Here is a 24742-nt window from a genome sequence, read left to right as displayed (position 1 = left end):
GTGGGACTTTGCGTAATACCTGCAGGTGTTCATCAAATGTCTGAAAAACATAGTACATCATCAAGCTAAGGGATGCAACAGTCACCCATAAGTGCAGCAAGCATTTCTTACATACTTTTTTGGAAAGCAACAGGTGCGTTCAACAATCCAATTGGGATTCTGACCCATTCATACAACCCTCTAGGAGTGGTGAATCACATGTCTTGATCCCTCCGCGATTAATTCCTGGTGATAAGCTCTGCCCTGAGAACCAGCTGTACTCAACCAGTGACTCTGTTAAGTTTTGAATGCGGGTTAGTGGATGTGTATCTGGCACTGTTTTGTTGTTTAGCAGCCAATAATCAATACAAATACGTAAGTTGCTGTCCTTACTTTCTCACACAAATGACTGGGGCTGCATGCGGTGACTCAGATTTCTCAATCCATCCCTTTACCAACAGTTCCGGAATGTACTCCTTCACTTCTCAGTACAGGGGTTTTGGGATTGATGCATACGCCTTTTGCACAGGGGTATAATTTTTAAACCTAATCTCCATTTGCAGAGTGGGAATGCAGCCTATGTCAACACTGTCACGTGAAAATGCTGCTGATCATGCACAGAGTGATTTCCTTACCGCTTCTTGATCAGGTGGCTTATGTCGACAGGTGGTAACCATGGTGGAGTGGAAAGGCCTTGAGTGAAGAGGTTATTCACATCAACTGGTGTTCTTTCGTTGTGTGACTGGCCACCTAGTGGCACGGCTGTAGCATTGGTCTTCATGAGTTTGTCAATGTGCTGATTGGTGCCCATAGGGGTCCTCTTCGGCAAGGTAATGTCATGGTTGAGTGGTTGGCTATACTTGTTATTTTCACATATGGTCATCTGTCGCTCTGAATTTTAAGAACACCCTCCCCTACCCCTAAGTGCCTCATTACTATGCTCTCTTCTGCAGGCTCATAGTGTCACAAAGCTATCTGTCACAAAGCTATCGGTCCAGCCAATCATTGCCCAACACATCACACCGGCTCATCTCTCCTGCCAATCATTGCCCAACACATCTCACCGGCTCACCGCTCCTGCCAATCAGCCTTGAACAGCATCGACTGCCACAGATCCACCACCCAGTATAAAGCCCGGAACATCAACTGGTGTTCTTTCGTTGTGTGACTGGCCACCTAGTGGTACGGCTGTAGCATTGGTCTTCATGAGTTTGTCAATGTGCTGATTGGTGCCCATAGGGGTCCTCTTCGGCAAGGTAATGTCATGGTTGAGTGGTTGGCTTTACTTGTTATTTTCACATATGCTCGTCTGTCACTCTGAATTTAAGAACACCCTCCCCTACCGCTAAGTGCCTCATTACTATGCTCTCTTCTGCAGGCTCATAGTGTCACAAAGCTATCTGTCACAAAGCGATCTGTCACAAAGCTATTGGTCCAGCCAATCATTGCCCAACACATCACAGCGGCTCATCCCTCCTGCCAATCATTGCCCAACACATCTCACCGGCTCACCGCTCATGCCAATAAGCCCTGAACAGCATCAACTGCCACAGATCCACCACCCAGTATAAAGCCCGACCTTTTCCCTTCACAATCTGCCAGATCGTCTCCATGCGTCCAGCACAGCCTTCCAGCAATACTTCTGACCAGATTATTCATCCTGCCAAAATAAGACCCCTGCTTGAGGTCCCGTCCTATCAGCCTCCTCTCTGATCCGTCCGCCTGCCGCATCCCCTCTTCTCCGACCCAGAGAGCCCCGCCACCGTGGCCTGTCCTCATCTGCCTTCGCCCCCGCAAGTACCATTCAGCAAATAAACATTCTGTCCTTACCTTCACTTACCTGTGTGTGCTTTTGGGTCCTCCATCTTCGAGCCGTGATACATAGAGGATAAGAGTGTCTGACATGTAAAAATTCGACAGAACTTTGCACACCTGCACTGTTCTTCTGGCTGGAGTCACCACATTGTCTCTTCTCTCTCTCACAGTAACTGCATCATTTTCTGTGAGATCCAAATAAAGTTTACAAGACCTGCAACATCAGCTTCCATTTGCAGCACTGTACATAAAAGGTTGATGACCGTGGCTACTGTCTCGCCAGTCACTCCCTGCCCATTTACAATTGCTTCCAGTACATTTGAACCAACCAAGGACTGTGGTAACGATAGCTGACTAAGAATGGAACTTGATAGGTCAACTGTGGGTTTTCATTACCCGCAAGATTCACTGTGAGCTCGACCCACCCATCATATGGGATGTCTTGACCATTGACAGCATGAACACAGAGGTCCACGTGGACCAGCTCCTGTAGTGGCCTCACGAGATAGTTGGGAATACAATTGTCAGCCCTTTTATGATCAAACAGAACATCTTGTGGCGACCCGCCTATTATATATTAATGTAAATGTATTTTTGATTGCTGACTGGCATTTTGGTGTTCTGGAGAATTCTCAAATATTAGTCTTATTGTTGGGGATTTCGATTGTGTACTGGTTTCTGAATGTCTCTTGGCAGAGACCGTGCCATGTTAAACTGAAATTTGGCCCGCTTTAAGCACCCCAATGCTTGCAAAAATGACTACATCCGGGCATGTTTTCTTCACTGCAGTTTGAACAAAGAGATTTATTGACCTTGTGTGGAGGGTTGAACAAGTGGGTGCTGAAACTACTTTTCAAAACTAGCCTGGGAAGCTGGATGCTGCTGAACTTCCACTTGCCCTGATGGTGGTACTGCCTTGGCTGGTTGCAGGAGGATCTTTTAAGCTGTCATTGTTGTGCCAACCCTCAGGTACCACTTTGGCTTGGGATCTGGTTGAATCGGCAACAGTGCTCATTTTTCTCTTTTATTATTAGCATAACCTGGCTAAGGACGTCTTTGTTGCTAACTTGGCAGTTGGAGATGAGGGGTCTTCGTCTTTGGCGCAGGTCGGCATGTTTCCTACCAAAACCATGATAGATTGAAGAAAAACATCTTGAATAGTCTGTGGGTCATAAGTGATGTCTGTATTGCTGTGTCGTAATTGCAATATTACTTTTTGCTTGAGTCCAATCATGCAATATAGAAACTGCTATGACGGCACTTATTCAGTCAGCCTAGCACACATCAATTCCTGAAACATCTCAGTTGTTGCTTTTTCTCCTAATTAAGACCTGAGGAAGCCCGTAAGTTCAGAGACAGTCATATCTTCTTTGTTGAACAGCATGTCCTTAAAAGTAATTTGCCTGACAATTCTCAACACACCCCGAACGACATCTGCCTCTGCAAAACCCTCTTTCACTACATCGATTTGTTTACTCTGATTTTGTAGTTTATATCGGAAATTTGGTCTCCTATTTGAGTTCCATGTATTGTAAACTTCTGACGGTGAAATTAGGTGATGTTCCTTATGGGAACCATCCTCTCTACATTTGGCTGTGCAGGCAATTAATGTGTTGCGTTGCGGCCTGTATACCACCTGTAACCTGTAACCAAACAGTAATTGTACTGTTATCCCTTCCCATTCCCATCCTTTGGGGTGTCGTCACACAGAGCCGCAGTTATATTAGAGGCGCCCGGAAGTCTAATTAGAGTGAAGCCTTCCATTTATGAATGGAGGTGTGGTGTGTTATCATAATCTTCCAATTATGATAACAGTCTCAATTTATTACAAAATAAATCTATGTAAAATATTAACAATGCTCTGGTGCAGCATTGCTCATTCCTGCTCTTCCTTCCCGTCTACCTAACAGCATGTGTGAGTTTTCATAAGGAATACGGGCACTCCTACAAGTCAAGTGATTGGCTCCCATCAACCAATGAGGGAAGGTGTTGTAATCTATTCCCGCACCGGAGTTGTATCTACTCCTGTCCTCACTGGTGACTTGGCCAGAGTGTTAACCACTCATCCAAAGACAGCTGGAATCACCTGCAGCGCACCCACGATCAGAAAAAGAACATATGGTTTAGGAAATTGATAGAGGGATGTTTTATACCAACTGATGAAACAGATTTTCCTCTTTTGTATATTTTTTTATTTACAAAGGAGATAATGCACTAGTGTTGTATAGTTATATAGTTGTAAAATAATGAAAAACCATATATTAATTGGATCTGTGTGAATTACCACGTGTCCAACTAATTATTTCGAACTTTTCTCAGGTGTTCCCACACCATCAGAGGAGGTCCTGCACCACACTCTTAACATGTTGGTTCGTGAACGCAAGATCTACCCAACACCTGATGGATATTTTATTGTAACTCCTCAAACTTACTTCATCACTCCAAGCCTAATTCGAACCAGCTCCAAGTGGTATCACTTAGATGAGCGATCTACTGACCGGCACCAACATCAGAATCAGCAGCAGAATCAGCAGACTCAGTGTACCTCCCCGCTCTCTGGCACCATCACCCCATCCACTTCTGGTGGTGTGCGAGACCGAAGTCACCCAAAGTCTAACCAGCACCACAGTGGTGATTCCTTTTATAATAACACCTATCGTGGAGAAGACCCCGCCAGTCACCACACTACTCTGCAACTCAGATCCCCCAAAGACCATTGGGAGGCATATCCCTCTCCTCACTTGCCACAGTCACCTCCTCAGCCAGCAGGAGCTAACACGGAAAAGAGCCGCAGCACCCTCGGGTTCTCTTTCAAGACGGACACGCTCACAAAACATCGTGGAGGAGGAGGAGGCAGTGGGGGAACTGGTGATTTTGAGAAGCAGCCAGGAAGTGTTACAGCGAGTCGTAAGTTTGGTTTGAAGCTTTTTCGGCTCAGCTTTAAGAAAGACAAGACCAAGCAGCTGGCCACCTTCTCTGCACAGTTCCCTCCTGAAGAGTGGCCACTCCGTGATGAAGAAGTACCCAGCCAGCTCCCACGTCATATCGAGATGGAGATAATCCGCAGAATTAACCCTGATCTCACAGTGGAGAACCTTGCCAGGCACACAGCAGTTATGAAGCGTCTTGAAGAAGAGCGTGCACAGAGAAGCAAAGCATCATCAGCCAATCACAGTTCAAGGAGTAGAAGAAGTGGGGGAAGGCATAGGAAGCAGTCTCAGAACAAACTTAGCCGCTCACATAGTAAGACAAGGATGTCTCGGGGTGAGCAGAGTGAGAGTTCCCATTTGGAACTAACCGACAGGGACTATAGAGCATACTCATCATCACTGGCTCGGTCACCAAGAGAACATGCCCTTGCCATAGAGCGGCAGCGGACACGTCTTCATCTGGCACACAGCAATCCAAACATTCTTGACTCCTCCCACCTACCCGTCACACCGGAGTGGGATGTGTCAGGAGAACTTGCTAAGCGACGGACAGAAATGCCTTTCCCTGAGCCAAGCCACGGCCCATCAGCGCATCACTCAAAAGTCCACCGCTCACACTCACACACACAGGAGAGGAAATCTAGGAATGAACGCAGCGACAAAGCAAAGGAACGCTCAAGATCCATGGAAAATTCAAAAGGGCCTCTTGGAGCTGGCTTAATTGGACCACCCAGTTATTATGGTGATCGAAGCCGTTACTATACTGATGACGGAACCTTACGAGCCAACCAGAGCTCTTGCCACTACCCTCATACCACACCCCCATCGACTAAGTTGCCTGGGGAGTCACTAGTGTTAGATGGTGGCAGGAGTTTAGAGAAATGTAAGAGTCGGGACAGTCTCCAACCATACTCTCCTAAACCACAACACAACTCTGTCCCTCCTGATGGCTACTTCCAGTGCTCTGGCACTTCCGATGCTATACTTACAGCCCCAAGCCCACTGGGAACTCTTGGCAAAAGTAGCCAAGATGGGTTGAAATTGGGCTGTACTGACAGGCAAACGGAAAGACAAACACCACATCCTCCAGAAATGAAGGAGGACTTTTCAAAAGTGGGACCTAAGGGTGGAAGCCTGCCTCCAATACCTCTCTCAATGCCAGATCCCCCTGGTTCGAATGCGCGACCTCCCCACAGTGCCTCCTGTGGTCAAGAAAAACGTAAAGAGATTTTTAGTAAAGATACACTCTTCAAACCACCTCCTAGCCTCCCTTTGCCAGGATATAGCTCCTTGAGGAAAAACCCTGTCCTTGCCTCCTGCACTCTGTCTTCATCTGTCGATGCACTTGATTCCCAGGAGGCCTTTGATGCTCCCAAAGCTCTGGTTGCCACTTCCTCTGTTGCCACACAGGGGAGCGAACCCACAACCAGTGCTGCAGAGATCTCTTTTGACTATTACAATGTTTCAGATGATGAGGAACTCGAGGAGGGAGGGAATAAGTGTCGTGGAGAGGACGGCAAACCTGGAGGAGGTGTTGGAATCGGGGGTGATGGCGCAGGCACCATGCAATGGCTGCTGGAGAGAGAGAAGGAGAGGGATCTACAGAGAAGATTTGAAAGAACCCTTGCCTTCCCCGGTGCTAAAGAGAACCTTGCAGAACCCAGTCAGAATCAGCAGTCAGCGCACTCTGCCAGACTGGACAGTATGGACTCCAGCTCAGTTACTGTTGACAGTGGATTCAACTCGCCAAGGTAAATGTTCTCGTTTTTCCATTCGAAATGCACGAGAGCAGTCCTTCTCAAATAGTCAAAGTCAAAGTCAAAGTCAAGTTTATTGTCAATTTCTTCACATGTGCTTAACATACAAAGAAATCGAAATAGCGTTTCTCACTATCCTCTGCGTTTTACATGTACACAAGACAACGCATTGTCGGGAGAGCGAGTGGCCGCTGCGTATACACGCGCCGCCATCTTATGTATGTGGCAGTACTGAATAATTAGACACACTTGTGGTAGCGATGCAGTTCAAAGCCAACAAAGGCGTAGAAGCAGGTGGCGGCACCAGACAGGATGCCGGCGAGGCCAAACGGAGCAAATCCGCCGGTCCCCAAAATCCTCTTCAACATTGCTGCCGCCGCTTTGATTCAGGAAACTGGTGTAGTTGTCCAGCGTGAGGTTCCAATTGCCGGTGAAGATCCCGTTGACCAGCGCCACGTCGAAGCGGCTGTCGCAGCCTCCGCCTGTGATCTCGAACCAGACGGGGTTCGAGACGGACTTGCTAACCATTCAACTACAGTGCCGCCACTTAAGTATTATAGTTTTCCATTTTTAATTATTGTTCTTACAAATTTAGCATTGAGATGGATTAGGGTTAGGGCACTCAGTGAAACAGGTTTTGCTTTTGCGCTGTGTAATGAATAATCAAGAAATACGAAGAAGGCTAGGCTAGGCGAGGCGAGGCTACCCTCGCTAGGGATTATAGCCATAAGTAGCTCCAGTCAACGTAACTCAAAGGTCAATAAAATTTCATTTTTCCTTTATATACTTTTTAATCCATGATGTTATTTATATACATGTACATTATATATAAGTAGAACTTATTCTACTATTTTGTTCCCAATTTTTAATATGTATATACAATTTTGATGCTTTTACCTGGGGTTTTATACGCATTAGCTAATAGGTTTTTATTGCCCGCCATACGATGATTTTGCCTTACGATCCCAACCCTGGAACGGATTAATTTCGTATGGCGGGGGTCCACTGTATATATAAAAATTTTTAGCCTTGTTAATGACAAGATATTATGATTATTATTATAATATTATTATTTATTTGTGGAGAAAATTGGTCCGGTTTGGGGTCATGAGGATGTACCTTGAGCGCCCCCCCCCCCCCCCCCCCCCGCCTATTGGGAAATACGGTTTGAGTTGCCCAAACCATGGCACTTGATCTAATACAGATAATGCATCAGACAATCTGTCACACTGGTATTTATCTAGCTATCAATTTCTTTTGCCCCTCATCGTCACTAGGGTCGCTGTTGTGCTGGTGCTTATCCTAGCTGTCTCCGGGCAGTAGGCGGGGGACACCCTTAACCGGTTGCCAGCCAATTGTTGTCAGCCTTCCATGTTTTTAGGAAGGTGGGAAGAAACAGGACTGCCCAGAGAAAATTTAGACAGGCAGAAGGAGAACATGCAAGCTCCACACAGGAAGGCTGGAGCTGGAATTGAGCTAGGGACCTCTGAACTATGGGACGGACTTGCTAACCATTCAACTACAGTGCCGCCACTTAAGTATTATAGTTTTCCATTTTTAATTATTGTTCTTACAAATTTAGCATTGAGATGAGATGTCATGAATTTTTTGGTCCTTTGATCTGCATTGCAACAGCAAAAAAATCTTTAAAACACTACCTCAGAAGAAGACAAGGAAGTGTTTTTAGAATTTTGCTGCCCGTTTTATGATTCCAAGCTGTTTTGACTCTGCTATTGTACGTGCATACATTGTCACCATTTTTCTTTTTGCAGAACAAGGGAGAGCCTTGCATCTAACACGTCGTCCATAGTGGAGAGTAATCGTCGACATAATTTGGCTCTGAGTCCTGGCCACCTTGGTATTACAAATAGCAACGGCCCCCCTTTCTCATTCCGCGCCATCCCTGAACCAGCTGGCAGCCAAACGGAAAAAATCCAAAAGCCCAACGCCTGCCTTGCATCAATCACCAGCGTCTAAAGGCCGTGTGACCAAGGACAAGGGGAAGTCCTGCCCCGAGGACTGTTAAACCTACAGACTGTCATATTGACTGAACCAGTGGAGCTGCCACAAAACCACTGTGGATATATAGCTGTTAATACACACAGAAATACATTTTTACAAAGGAATTCAGACCACCATGGTAATGCTCTCTTCTCTCATAAACACACACATACAGTACACACACAATGCCATTGGTCAGACTAACCAAGTCATTTCATAGCCTTGTGTTTACGCACCAGTTTTGTCCTTTCACTTATGTGGGTTCTACTTTGTGTGTGTGCATGTGTACGCTCACTCGTGTGTGTGTGTTTGTGTGTGTGTGTGTGTGTGTGTGTGTGTGCGCGCGCGCGCGTGTGCGCATTGGTGGATGAGTGACATATGAGATATGATTGTGTACAAGTAATCTGGAATCTCAGGTCATATAATTCCAATCCCATAACCATTCCAGCTGCTTCATATCATTGTATCTTCATCCAATGGTGTGTTTACACACAAAGGCTCTGAAGCTCAGTTAACTATTATTACACACAACCACTGATCCAGATTTATAGCACTTTGTCTTATAGTTTGCTTCAATATTTTCATCAATTTTAAAATATATGAACCGGACAGATGGTGTTGCATATAACCTATACCAAACCGGTTCTTTATCTATTCGCCGATTCCATTGACAGATTGAGATACTGTATTTTCAGTTTCATCAGCCATGAACCTGATGTTCAAAAATAGAATTAATCCTGTGTTAGTCACATGCACACACATTCGCAAACACACTCAAGTCTACAGTATTTTCTAATCATTGAAAACTTTCACAGTTCAGTTCCCGAAGGACTGTGGTGAGGGCTCTTCGAACATAACTTAAAATTGGCTAATAGTGAGGTTACCATAGATGAAAGGTTGCATAGCCAATCCACAACAAATGCACCAATAAGTTTTTTCTACCACATCAAACTAGATCCCACGCAGAGCATGTGCAAAGAAGCCCCGAAAACAGTCCAGCATTAACCAGAAACAGCATTTGGAGAGGGACAAACAAGATTTAATATACTGGTAGTTACAGCAGCAAATGCAAATTACCTTGGTTTTATCTAAGTCTTAGGGCAAATTTTGAAGCGATATTCACCGTTTAATACACTAATTGGAGTCTTGTCACTCAGTTTTGAACAGAAACAGGCAATGGCAAGCGTTGTCCTCATCACCTAATAACAACTTGCGCTGCCATTAACTTGACCATGTGGTCAAAATAAAAAGTATGTTCCAAAATGGTTGACCCCATTCTAAACTCCCCATCCGGAAACTACTTTATGGATCTTAATGAAACTGAATACAATTTATGTTGCAGGTCAAAAGTTTTATTGGTTAATACAAAGAAAAGTACAAATATTTGTTGGTTCTATGACAAATTTTCATAAATGTTGAATATGAGCGCCGCCTGTGACTCTGCACACGTCGAGAGGGTTTTTGAGCTTGTGCCAAACTCGCTGTAGTTGCAGCCGTTGATAGCGCAATCGTCTCCTCTGACTCTGCCAAACTGTTGTTTGTGGAATGTGTGTTTCCACACTTCTACTTCCACTCTTCTAACACTCTTCCAAGGACTACACAGGAAGGCTTCACAAACCTGCTCCGCTGTCTCTGCTGATGTATATAGCCGTGCTGGCAATTTAGGTATGCATAAGCAGCACTTTTCTTGAATGTCCTAATTTGTTTTGCAGTTGGTTTCTTCTTTGCAAAATTTGTGAAGGCACACTGTCTTTGGAGACTAAGTCCGAGCATACACTTAACACGCAAAATGCCTTTTCTTTTGAAGTGAACGGCATTTCTTAACCTGAAAAGATAGAACTGCCAAACATTACACACAAAAACATGAAAGGTTTCTACACAAGCTGTGAAAATTTGAGGTCATTCCTCTACACGAGCTGTAACAATTTAAGGTCAGTCCGACAAAAATTGTCAAAATTATTAGCCTACGAAATGGGGTCAAACATTTTGGAACACCCTGTGTGTGTGTGTGTGTGTGTGTGTGTGTGTGTGTGTGTGTGTGTGTGTGTGTGTGTGTGTGTACATATATATATATATATATATATATATATATATATATATATATATATATATATATATATATATATATATATATATATATATATATATATATATATATATATGCACCACCCCATCCGTCATCTTTGCTCCACCATTTTTTTTCACGCCTAAAATTGTAATCTTCAGTCTATTTCACTCTGTCCCAGATCAAAGTGAGCTTGTCACTTTGTGACCTGCACTTTGGCTAATGGAATGACATCACCTCTCTGCACACAGAGAGGCATCCAAGAATGCTTTGCTCAATTATTGGCAAGCAATTCATGTACGTCAATCATAATAAAATGCAAAAGTAGTGAATTGAACCAAGGCAGTTCATTCCCTTAACTTGACATAGCCCTCCTCTTCTTCGTGACAGTGCATAGTGAGTCCAGTTTATAGTCAATGGAGAGAATGCAGCAAACAAACAGGCGTTTGTTCAACAAGCAGTTTGTTTGCGTTTGCAATTTCATCGGCAACAGGAGGGCATTCATCTGACGAACATCTGACGGAATGTCGACAATTACAATGGCAGACAAAACACACCCGTTCCGGCATTTTCTATTCCCGCCGTTACTTTGAGTGTTCACTTCACTCGTCGGTCCGTCGGCAAAACAATCCATATGTGCCGACTTCAAATGTATTTGACTCATAGATATTTTTCTTATGTCCTGCAGATGTCGCTATAGCACAAAGCAAAACAAAAAACTTTCTGGTTATAGTACAATACGATTTATGGCAATGTTTTAAAGCAAAATACAGTTCGCTTATCTACAATGTGTAGTTCACACAATTTTACAGGTTATCGTAAATTTGAATCCACATATATATTAAGCACAACAGGGACTTGTTTCAAACGCATGGCCTACAGTTTTGAGGGTGATTCAAATTGCCTGTTAAGTTGTGAACATACCGTTTAAGCTACTATTACCTATCCAAAAACTTTTCAACTTTTTCAAATATTAAACATGGCCTATTTTACTTGCTCATTCCAACATTCAACACAGTGTTGATCACAAACATGAAAACTGAAGCAGTTCAGTTAAAACGTTGACCATAATTATAGCAGATTTTTAAAAGGTGTGTTGGGTTTGATGAGTATTTTCAAAATGGGTAAAGGGTGATTAAACACATTTGATGACCAAGTATTGTGTTGACTATATTGTATCGGCCTGAAGAAATACAGTAAGATGAGATGCTTTACATAGACATTAATAATTCTGGTAAATAGTTAACATGTAACCTGCTATAAGTTGCATTGACTTCATTACATGTCATCAGAGTACAAAAACATTCCTAAAGTGAGATTAGAATGCAAAATGAGCTGATGTACTATTATTTGAGTGTGCGTTAGGATTATGGGATCTTGTGGTTTTGAAAATGAGCATGAATCCATTTACAGTAAGTGTTCTTCACAGAGAGCAGGGTTGTGATTTTATAAATTTAAATTTAAGTATTTATTATTACAGAATGAAACATTTATAAAAGCCCAGTTAATGAGTTTTTAATTTGAAATTTCTGAGCACACACACATGGTGCTGAAAATGCATTATGGTCGGTGATGATCGCAATTGTACTCATAATTAGATGATATAGTGATAATTTCACCGACATACTAATGGAATAGGTTATATGCTCCATCTAAGAAGTGTGTTTGTTTCACACATGATTAAGTAAAGCGGACACAGTGACTCATTATGTGCCAGGTAGATTTTTAAGCCTGAACTGAAATGAGTTGGACTGATCAATCATGAGGAATCCTGTAGTTACTACAGTGGAGTACTAGTAGTCCAGCCGTGGTCCTGATCTCAGATGCATCCTTTTGGAGGCTCAGGAAGTTTGTCAGCCATCCTTATGTTTTCCTCCTACAAGCTCCTTTTTAACTACCTCCACAACAGCAAAAACACAGCCCTTGTTTTCCATGATCACTCTATCATCAGCCTCTGGCCTGCGAATGTCTGCACATATGAATACAGTACACATACAGTACACTCATCCGAGTGCTGGACTTATATTTCCCTTTGTCCACCTACTGTCATAGCATAGCTGCTAATAAACAAGTGAGCCAAGTGCAAAGATGTGTGAGGGTAAAAAAAAAAAAAAAAAAATCAGATATGCACATTGTAAAGTTCCACTTACAGCGCTCTAGAACGCCAAACAACAATCATTTATATGTAATTCCCTTATTAGTGTTCTGTACCAGAATATTGACGGATGTTTTGTATCATCATGCTTTGCTTTCAATGAGATAGTCCACCAAAAGGAGGTTTAAATTCTCTTGGTTCTAGCTTTACGCTCCAACAAGTAGTAAAGTTCAGTTTGGCGTAATACCCCAAACATCAAATTTATACACAGAAGCTTTTAAGCTTGATCAGGCTTCTTGATCTGCAAACTGATATGATAAGACTCAACTGTTCATACTTTGAGGTAGGTTTTAATGAAGCGTGGAACTGCATATGTGGAGTAAATATTTCTCACTCATAAATTTGAATGTATTAGCAAAATCAGTCATCATCTACTGCGGGGGGCAGGGGCTGCAGCTTCAGCATGGAATCCCAGGCCAGCCGAGAGACATAGTTTCTCCAGCGTATCGCGGGTAGTTCTGGGAGCCTCCTGCCAGTGGGAGATGCCCGAAACGCCTCACAGGAAGGCATCCAGGAGGCATCCTAACCAGATGCCAAAACGACCTTAGTTTGCTCCTCTCAATGTGGGAAAGCAATGGCTCTAATCCGATTTCCTCCTGGATTACAGTTTAGCATAGTTCTAAGGGAGAGCCTAGACATCTGATCTCATTGTTTTAGTCACAACTCACAGTTTGTGACCATGGGTGAGGGCAGAAAGGTAGATCCACCATAGAATAGTTTCGCCTTCCATATCCTCCCTCCCCACAGAACTCGCGGAGGGACATGGTTAGACACTTTCTCCAAGTTTACAAAGCACATGTTGACAGGTTGCGTGAACTCCCATGGACCCTTGAGAATCCTGTCGAGGATGTCAAGCCAGTCCGCCGTTCTACAGCCGGGACAAAAACCACACATCTCCTGAATCTAAGGTTCAACTTCCTGACGAACCCACCTCTTAGCACCCTTGAATAGACGTTACCGGGGAGGCTGAGAAGTGTAATCCCTGTATAGTTGGAACACACCCTCTAGTCACACTTCTTAAAAAGGGGGCCCTTTACCTCATTCTACCAATCCAGAGTTGCTGTCCCCAATGTCCATGCAATGTTGTAGAGGCATGTGAACAAGGAGAGCATCAGAGCCTTTAAGAACTCTGGGTGGATTGTATCCACACCACTTCAACCCCTTAGATAGAGCCCACCGTGGAGTTTCCAAACTCTGCTTCATCACAGGAAAATGTGGCTGTGGAATTGAGGATGACTTTAATGTATTATTCCCACCAGCTCACGACATTCCGAGTTGACATCGGCCGTGCGCCAATTCTACACTGTGTCAATTGCACAAAGCTTTCCCCACCTGAGAGACTGGATTGTGGACCTGTCCGGAAGTTGTTTTCCATGGCCTCAATGAACTCCTACACCTGGGTTTTTGACACGGCTACGAAAAGCACTGACCACCTCACAGCAACAATTCCAATCAACTGCCTCTACAATGGAAGTGTGTAACATGGTCCACTTGGACTCAATGTTGCACGCTTCCACCAGGACGTGGGAGAAATTCTACCGAAGGTGGTTCTTGAAACTCTTTCTGACAGGGTATTCTGCCTGATGTTCCCAGCAGAAACTCACAAAATGCACACCCTCTAATGATGTCAAAAAGGGTGGATACTCTGAACTGCTGTTTGGTGCATATGGACAATCAACACAGGACCTGCCCCCCCCATTAAAAGGCAGAGCGAGGCTAGCTTCCCGTCCACCGAGATGAACCCCAATGTACAGGCGTTGAGCTGGGTGGCAATCTGTATGGTCACACCTGCTTTGTGCCTCTCACCAATGGCTACTGCAGAGTGGAAGACAGTCCAACCTCTCTTGATAGGACTGGCACCAGAACCCAAGCTGTTTTCGGAGGCGAGTCCGACTATATCTAGTCAGAAATTCTCTGCCTCGCCCACCAGCCTCCTTCTCTGCCTTCTCTGCTTCTATATCCCAAGCATTAGCTTCTATAGCCGGGAATCGGTGTGCCAAGGTCCCCTCCCTTGGCTGCCGGTCAGCTCTCTTTGCACCTGACCCGTTTGGCTTCTCCTACAGGTAGCCCATGAGAGGGGGGACCCACCTTGCCTCATCAAGCTGTGCCTGGTCGGGCCCGATGGGGTCAGGCCCAGCCACCTGGTGCTCGCCAGCGACCACCACCTCCAGGCCCTGCTATAGAGGGTGTTTCTGTATCCAGGCAAGGGAAATCGAGATTCAAATGTATTGATCATCATAAGGTAAACATATTCGAACATATTTGCAAGTACATTCGAATGTACCTGTTGGCCAAAAATGCTTTTTTCTTTACATTTTGCATACTTAACACCAATATGTTCGAAACTTAGGTGAACAATGTTAAGTAGTAAATTTTCAGATTTTTTTTTTTTCATGTCTGCAGTGCATGATTTCCTTTCTGCATTTTTCCTTATAAAGCCATGAGACACTGCCCTGCGCATCCTCATACCTGTTCTCTAACACGTTGGTATTTTATTTATTTTGTGTACTTGCGCATGCGCAACTGAACACCCATTTAATATTTATCGGGAAAAACAGTTTTTAGAATTTAGCTTCACGTATTTGCTTATGCGCTTGACCATATTTGCAAATGTGTTCGAACAACTTTGCCAGTCAAAACTGTTTACTCCACACAGACACCTCTACGTTTCAGTGAGTTTCCACTTATTGGAGGACTGCAATGTAGTTTTTTAATATTCAATAATGTATTTACTTGACCTGAAATTCCCAAATGCAGTCTCCCCTGCAGGCCTGACCACTTGGCCTTTAGGCCTTCCAACATAATTGCAGTTGGGCTCAAGTGCCGAGTCTAGCTCTCCTGAGGGAATGTGTAACATCTGTACCTACTGTATATCTATTGCTTGGCTCCCTGTTTTTTCAATTAAACACAGACATTGTCTAGTTTCTATTTTACCATTACAATTTAATTCTAAAAATTAGAGTCAGATTCTATTGCACCACTAATCTGGGACTAACCACTGAGTTCAGGACTGCAATGAAACATTTGATTCATACATCACAGTTCAGCAGTTCTACCTGTTAAATAGGGCTGCTGTCTTTTATTTGGTGGAGGTACCCAAGTTCTGTGCCAACATGTCTGATATTTGCACTGCACCTGCCCCAGTGCTCATCAACACTGAATAGCCTCCAGGCCTCTCATCTACAAAAAAGCCCCTCAACCAGCAACAGGTCACATGCAACTGATTTTTTTTTTTTTTTGTAACTGACAGTTCATGAAATGTCTTCCCTTAATATCAGCTGTGGGCTATAAAACTTGAGGTTCAACAATGACATTGCTTCAAATGGTGACATAACTGTAAATGATGTTTATCTGTCATGCCTAGTCAACTAATTTAAACAATAAAAAGAGGGATTTTTAAAACAAAATGTCTATAATATCTGGAAGTCCCTTTGATGTTAGTAATGGTGTTACCAATGTTGTAGTGTATGTGATACCCTATGGGGATTGTGTTACTTTTTAATATAATAAAATAATGATGTTTGGTTAAACTGGTCTGGTGTTTTAATTCGCAGGATTTAAGAGGGTGCGACAATTTGAAATAAAGCACCAAACACATAACTGTCCAAACTTTCTGTTAAACATTAATTTACTAAATTACCACCATAACAATTCATCACAAACAACAATAACAACACTAATATTAATAATAATAATTAATGGACAATGGATGGATGGATGGATGGACATTACTGCATTATAACCGACATAAGAAGTTTGGCATGCTATAGTGGCCAGGCAGGGTGTCCTTTTATGGTGCCACCCTTTGTCAGTGATTTTTAATACACTTACAAAAAAAAAGTTGTTTTACCAAAAACAACTGATTATTATTGTATATCACAATAATCAATACTAGATATATATAGATCGGATACTTGGATGCCTGTGTAATATTGATTATCAATTTACTGCAGTTTTAATGGTACAGGTAATACTAAAGACATGTCAATATGCCATGTACACAAGCACATTTCGAAGAGGTTTTAATTCAAGACATTGGTCGCATATGATTAAAACATTTTTAAACTAACATGTTTATTTATAGTTTCGTTATGGAGAAATTGAAAAGAATGACATCTGTTCAACACGTCCCGCCCCCTTCACCACAACAGCACAGTATAATACAGGGGTCACCTACATGGTGCCCGCGGTCACCAGGTAGCCTCCAAAGATCACATTAGTAGCCCACAAGCCTGTTCTGCAAATAGCTTACAAGAGATAAAACATTGGAGGTTTTCGATTAATTTTACAAACAATTATACATGTATTTCCTTTTCATTACATATTAGGCTTGATTTACGCATTTAGTATAGCTGTTCCTTAATTATTGTGAAAAATCATTGACATGATCGAGGCCTTCACAGGGACCCCTGCTATACATGTCACCCCCACCCTTATGAAGCATATTCAGGTGTGTTCTTTTTAATATATATTTTTTAATTTCTTTCTTTTTTTATTTTATTTTATTTTTAACATTATTTATTTATTTAACATAGGTTTGGATTGCCAGTCATATGACGAATTCGCTTTACGACCCCAACCAAGGAACGGATTAATGTCGTTACACGGGGGCCCACTGTATATACTAGGAGTCCCCAACCACCAGTCCGCGGCCCGGTCCATGCAGCCCAAGCAGCCCGGTACCAGTTGATCCGGGCCGCATGGGCTGCACCTGAAATAATGTTTTGGAACTGATTTAGTTTAACAGTTCATTCATTTGTGCTTTGTTTGGCGTGATCTTTGTTTTTTGGCGCCGCTTCTGGCCACTGTTGAAATTACATAGTGAGAAGGATGATGTGCTTTTGAGAGTAGTCAGTCGGTGACGAGCACCCGGTCCGCAATATAAATGTTTACCTGTTCCTATTTTATTAATGCAATGTAATTATTTCGTATATGTACTATAGTGCAATCATTCTATTGTATGTATTTGTTTATTATTTAGACAAATATATAGTCTGTGTGTAATTTTCTTTTTTCTTATCTGGCATGCCACTTGTTTTATCTCCAATGCTCTTGCCAATGCAATTGGCAATGCAATTGTGGGACAAATAAAGGATTATCTTATTTTATCTTATTATTCATCCTCTATTTGATACTTGATAATTTGATGTTTGATTATTGAATATGGAGTACTCCCATGTGGTGACAAAGTTTGTGACCACTGCTATTGAAAATCTTATGACTTTATTCTTGAATGTACATGATGATGATGATTTTGTCAAAGTGATGATATTATGAAATATTATCCACACTATTTTATATAGAGATTTACTTGGAATATTAGATGGTTATGTTGCATAGCACTGGTCCAGGTTCCTGTTGATGACGAGCGAAGACATGAAGAGCCGAACAAACTAAAGCGCATTCACCTGCCGGTGTGGTGGGAAGGCTGACACACGCACACACACACACACACGTTCACATTTAATACACTATATGGACGCTGCGGACTACGAAATATACTGAACTCTTGATTCACTGAAAGAGTGAGCCTGCCAACTTCTAGTTTTCCTTGAGAAGATCAGATCATCTGGGTCAAATACAGCAGCTTTTACTGGTCCGATAAAGCTTCGGAATGAAAATGGACGTAGAGGCCACACTCATTATTGCAACTTCGTAAAATTCGGTGCTCAACAGGGCTGTCTAGAGGCTTGTCAGACTTAAATTCAGCGATACTACTTCAAAGGGCTCAGCGAAGCACATAAAAACGTTAATAAATGATATATTTTTGGCTGCCACAAGGTAGCGCTGTCAATCCTGTTTGGTTTGACCTACAGCTACGAAACGTTTTAGGCATATGCAGGACTGTTAGACCTACAAAAAAGTCAATAGGAGTGATGTGCTAGGACAGGGGTGGGCAACTCCAGCCCTCGAGGGCCGGTGTCCTGCATGTTTTCCAGTTTTCTCTCCCTAACACACCTGATTTAAACCATTAGCTCATCAACAAGCTCTGCTGGAGCTTGAGAATAATCCTAATCATTTGAATCAGGTGTGTTTGAGAGAGAAAACAGGAAAACATGAAGGACACCGGCCCCCGAGGCCTGGAATTGCCCACCCCTGTGCTAGGATGTACAGAAAAATAGTTATGAATTTTTTTTAATATGCACTTTTGCCCCATTCTTAGACATTAGCTGGTCTCAAACCAGTGCCTTTTTCTCTTAACATTGTATATATTGTATATACCAGAGGTCTCCAACTTTTTCATCATTACAGACCGGTCAACACCCCATTACCTTCAACTTTGGCATGGATAATTATCAGACTTAGGGGCACACATATTTCAAATATTGTGGAGATCCCATGAAATATAAGATGGGGGCGGAGCTTCAAATTATGTTTAATACTTCCTTCGCCAAGAGTGACAAAAACCTTCATAACTGAGCTGTAACAGCTTCAAACCATTTGAAACTTTTCAGGGACTTTAAAAGTCATGCCCTTAATACAGCTATGTGATAAACTTCCAAATCATTTACAGCGCCACCTAGTGGCAGACAAAAATAAAAAAATTTACACTTTCATGTACTGTGCAATGCCTGTTTGAGTAAATGAACTCAAAAATGGTGAGAAAAGCTTTGAGACATGGTTAAATGAAGGTTCTCAACTTTTATGACTTTTCAATAAAGGGTGTGGCCTGTATGCCAACTCAAAGTCCTATGTCTCGCCAAAACGGTAAAAGTTACTTATGAGTTACTATTCGACCTAGATCAGTGGTCCCCAACCTTTTGATCACCACGGACCAGTCAGCGCCTTACATTTATATTGTGGACCGGGGGGGGGGGCTGGCTGCTTCCGCCTTTCTACAAGCCAGGTGAGTGCTCTTGCTTGGCTCTGTTTTGTATTGAAAGCTCAGCTGGCCGTGTTGGATGGCTCCCGGTGAACGCAAAGCGGCCGTTGAATGTTCCCGAAGTTGATTGGCTGTGGCGACGCGAAACGCGGAAAAAGTAAAAACAATTTAACTTCACGCGAAAGGCAAAATTTCACTTCTCGTGACCGCGCGTCTCTCCATTCGCCCGATGTGCATTCGCGCCCAGTCACGCGAACTCCATTGACTACAATACAAAACGCTCCGCTTATTTGCCTCGTTCGCGTTCGGTGTGCGCGTACCATTAAACTAAATCATCTCCAAAACATTATTTCGGGTGTAGCCCACGCGGCCCGGTACCAGCTGATCCATGGACCGGTACCGGTCCGTGGACTGAGGGTTGTGGACCACTGACCTAGATGAGCTGATCTTTTCAAAACTTCACATATGGGAAGGGAGTCCAATGTGAAACACACCTACAAGCCTATTTTTAATTGTGGTGCAAGCGCCACCTTGTGAGAGCAAAATATATAGCATTTCCGTTTTTATGTCCTCTGTTCAGCCTTTTGAAGTGATATAGCTTAAATGTTACCTGAAAAGCCATCAGACACGCCTATTGCCCTCCACCAAATAGTACGATGTTTCAATAATGGGTGTGGCCTATACAGCAGCGGAAAGTCACACAACTGTAACAATAAAAGCTGCTGTAACTCAGCCCACTTAACACCACCTTCTCTAAATTTCACAAATTGGTAAGAGTCCTGTACTGAAGTCATCTACAACTCATTTTTCATCGTAGCGCTAACACTGTGTGGCACAAAATAATACAACATAATTTTTGCGTTTTCTATATACTTTTTTTTTTATGACTTTTCAATAACTTTTTCTATATACTGTTGATCAAATGTAGTAAAAATTGGGCATTTTCTAACACACTGGCTTCTAATGTTCACTTACGTGTGTTTACGTGTGTATACACATGTGTGTATACCCAAACACATTCATACGCCTACTTGTTCATACCCCAACCTGTTCATACCCTAACGTGCACAGGTTTGCGAGGGCTCTTTATCGCTGCTTGCAGCTCTAGTTAATATTTTTTTTTCTTTTTTCTTTTCTCCATTTCATTTTTTATTATTATTTTGATAATTGTATTATGTATCTTAGTTTCTTTCTTTTTTTTGTATTGTCCTTCTTTATTCTGATTGTATTTGGTTTTGTTTTTTTGTGGGGGGGAATTGCCTTCATCAAGTTTCGCACTCAGGGAGTTTGAATGTACGGTTTGCACTGGAAGTTCTACAGTTGGTGTTGTTGACACCATTGTGTATTATGCGCACAATATTTGATATTGAGGAAGTTTTCTTGTGGCCAAGGGTGTTTATTGTTTGGAATGGTTGGATGTGTGCATGTGTGTTTTTTTTTTCTCCTCTCTGTTATTTTTTCAGTTGTCAACTTCGGCCCATTTTTGTGCTCAGAATCCCGACCATGTCCGTCAGAGTCATTCTAACTAGACCTCTCGCTAAGGCCTGACTTCAGTCCAAAATGCACTTAGATTCATTTCGTGGAATGCGAAGGTCATGGGGACGGCTACAAAACTGGGCTGAGTAATGGCTCACTTGTGTCAACTTAAAACCTGATATATGTTTTATTCAAGAGACTCAAATCCTCAATAAGGAAATTGAGTTAAAAAGACTTAAACGACTTAAAAAGAACTGGGTTGGGGCACTGTACCACTCCTCATCGTTAGTAAAGCATGGGGCGTGGCTATAGTTATCAAATAAGGCATTCTTTTTGTGGTGGATCAGTCTGTGACGTAATGTGATGTAAATGGCAGGTATGTTATCATTTCTGGATCACTGCAAGGCACCCCACTGTTGTTAGTTTTTGTCTATGGCTCTAACTGGGACCATTACTCTCTCATGACAAACACGTTTGCTGCTTTTCCAAACATTCAAAATCATTACATAATTATGGGGATGACTTTAATCTTGTCCAATATCCGGTGCTGAATTGTTACTCAGTTACTCAGTCCGTGAAGACTTTACTCTCACTTTCTCAGCAATATGGCCTTATTGATTGATTGGGAGACAGAAATTTTCTAAATCAAGAACTTTCTCCTTTTTTTTCTCATGTTCATCCCACATATTCATGCATTGATTTTTTTTCTGTTAGATTTCCGCTTGCTTTTAAGGGTTGCCCAGGTGAATTATCATAGTATAGCGGTGTGCGACCATGCGCCAACCTCCCTTGACCTGGCTCTGGTTGCCCAAACCTGCTCACCTAAAATGTGGAGGTTTAATTCTGTGCTTCCGGCAGAAGACAGATGTAAAAAATTCATACAAACTCAGATTTCTTTATATATGGATGTTAATGATACGCCGGATGTAACCAGGGGCATTCTTTGGGAGGCATCTAAAGCCTATATTACAGGCCAACTTATTTCATGTTTCCAATAGGAAAAAGGAGGAAAATTGAAAAAAATTCTGGTTTTCTTAGGGATATCAAAAAGGTTGAGGAATGGTATGCAACCAACCCCGATCCTTCTTTCTATGAACAGCAGGTTACTTTACAAATGGATTTTGATCTGGCTTCTCCTGCAAAGGTCAGTACTTTGCTTTTGAAGTCCAGACAACGTTTCTATGAATCTGGCGATAAAGCAGGCAACCTGCTTTCACATCAGGCCAGGGCTGAGGCATCGCCTATTGTGATTTCAAAGATAAAGTCTGCTTTGAGGGTTACCTTTATTTATCCACGTGAGATAAATCATAACTTTACAGAGTTCTTTACACTTCAGATGCTCCACCCTCTCCCGATGTCATCCTTGACAAAATTGACTTTCCTCAAGTGGATGACACGAAGACAGAAGTTCTGGGTGCCCCCATTTCGCTGGTAGAGGTTCGGTAGGCTATTATTGGCTCGCTCCAGAGTGGCAAGGCCCCAGGACAAAACGGCGTACTATTGAATATTATAAGGCTTTTTAACTATCGCTCTGTATGTATGTATAATGAAGCCCTTTCCCTCCACGTCTTCCGGATACCCTGTCGGAGGCCACCATTTTATTGCTTCTTAAGGACAAAGACCCCTTGACATAGCAGTTACCGGCTTATTTCTCTTTTGAATGTTGATTTTAAGATTCTTTCAAAGATTCTTGCCACTCGTCTGCAGGCTGTCTTGACGCCTATTATTGGTCAAGATCAGACCGGCTTTATGCCAGGTAGGAAGTCTTTTTCCAATACCAGCTGCCTTTTTAACATCATCACTTCTGAGAGTTCCCTATTGCCACAGGTCATGGGTTGAGTGGGGCTCCTTGTACAGGGTGTTGGCCAAATTTGGACCGGGCGGGGCTTTTCTGTACTGGGATAAATTTCTCATCACCAATAGCTTCAGTTCGGACAAATGACTTGTTTTCTCCTTATTGCGGCACAAGGCAGGGTTGCCCACTATCTTCTTTGTTATTTATTTTGATGATAGCTGGCTACGTTTGAAGGCAACCTTTAAAGGCATCACACACGCCGGTACAGTCCATAAAGTCTCCCTGTATGCAAATGACCTTCTTCTTTTTGTCTCGGACCCAGTTTCCTCCTTCCCCACAATTTTTAACATCTTAAATGAATATGGCAGTGTGTCTGGTTATAAGATTAATTATCAGAAAAGAGTGAGCTGCTACCCATCAATATAGGATGCCAAAGAAATTTCGCCCTCCGTGTCACCTTTTAAGTTGTCAAATACTGGTTTTCGCTATTTGGGAATCCAAATCACCCCCTCCCTTTCAAATGTATATCACAGCAACTATAGTCCTCTCATTGGCAATATTGAGGGGGACTTTGGTCGCTGGTCAGCACTCCCCCTCTCACTTGTGGGTAGGATAAATCTGATGAATATGGTAACTCTTCATAAGTTTCTTTATTTGTTTCAGCACCTTCCCATTTTTCTTAGCAAATCCTGCTTTGAAAAGTTGGACAAGCTAATCTGAAATTTCCTATGGCGTGGTAAGCCACCCAGAATTCGGAAATCGGTTTTGCAGTCTCCTCTTGCCAGTTTTAAGGTGTTATTATTGGGCAGCTAACATACAGAAGCTTTTGTTTTGGATGAACGAGGAGCCGGAATTTGGCTTTGTCTCTTGTCCTTGCATCCTCTATTTGTGCACGCCATAGACTTATTCAATGCAAGGTAGTGTATAGGGTTCATTAGACTAATGCTCGGCTGTCAAAAACTGATCCATCTGTAAAGAATATGTATGGCAGATGCAACCTCTCCCCTGCAAACTATGTGCATATGTTCTGGTTGTGCCCCAAACTAGCACAATTTTGAATTTGATACGCTGAGTCATGCCTACGTTATTCCTCCAAATGCCCTATCTGCAATTTTTGGTATCTCCCCAGGCATGGAATTGCCAATTATAGTTGTACGAGCCTTGGCTTTCTCGACTCTTTTGGCTCGCAGGTTAATCCTGCTACATTTGAAGTTTCCCCAACCCCCTTCACATACCTGTTTGGTTAAAGAGGTCTTCTATCATTTGAAGCTTGAGAAGCTGAGATGTCTATTAAATGGCTCTGTAAATAAATATTCACAATACATAGGATTTTTTTTATGCAATATATTAGGCTTTTGGATATTCCTTTATATCTGAAGGACGAATGATAAATGTATGTATTGTTTATTATACATTTATTTCCTTTGATTTGATTTTAATAATATACTTTATTTTTATATTCATTCTATTAGTATTATTAAATAATAATAATATTAATTAATTTATTTTTTCAAATTTTTGTTTATGTGTGTGGGTTTGTGTGAGACTGTGGCCTTTGGGGTGGGATGAGGGTGGAGTGGGTAACATACAGCTGTTCACTTTGCATTGTGACTTGCTGCATGTTGAATGTATGTTGGGTTTTGTTTGTTGAAAAAATGTTCAATAAATAGAGTTGGGGAAAAAAAAAGACCTAGTGTGTACCTACAGCTGCTATGGTCTGTCTCGCACCCAAACTCACGAGAAAAAGCCGGGCGTGGCCAAGTCTCATAGTCATTGTGCGAAGTCCATAGACACAGCCAACAGTGAATGACAGAGGTAGAGTGGCCAGGGCAGAACAATACTAAAAACTACCTGGGTTACACTGTGAAGGGAATCATATATTAGGTTGTTATCATTATGTGCTTATTTCATTGTTACCCATTTATGCAATCCTAGTTCATCTTGAC

At 42.4% G+C, this 24742-nt stretch overlaps 1 protein-coding gene across 3 annotated transcripts in view; it reads left to right on the top strand.

Moving 5' to 3' along the window:
- LOC148414162 (storkhead-box protein 2-like) overlaps positions 1–16232 on the top strand; it is a 54963-nt gene extending 38731 nt beyond the window's left edge. For all 3 annotated transcript variants that reach the window (XM_088431198.1, XM_088431199.1, XM_088431200.1), the window contains 3 exons: positions 4114–6475; positions 8254–8621; positions 14766–16232. In XM_088431198.1, coding sequence (XP_088287324.1) covers positions 4114–6475; positions 8254–8458 — 2567 coding nt within the window. In that variant the 3' untranslated portion in view covers positions 8459–8621; positions 14766–16232. The remainder of the gene's footprint in view (positions 1–4113; positions 6476–8253; positions 8622–14765) is intronic.
- The last annotated feature ends 8510 nt before the right edge of the window (positions 16233–24742 follow it).

The sequence above is a fragment of the Hippichthys cyanospilos genome, chromosome 13 (genome assembly GCF_059441005.1).
Source record: "Hippichthys cyanospilos isolate Australia breed blue-spotted pipefish chromosome 13, RoL_Hcya_1.0, whole genome shotgun sequence".
Lineage (NCBI taxonomy): Eukaryota > Metazoa > Chordata > Actinopteri > Syngnathiformes > Syngnathidae > Hippichthys > Hippichthys cyanospilos.
The sequence above is the reverse complement of the archived record's forward strand: the minus strand, read 5'-3'. Positions and strand labels throughout refer to the sequence as shown.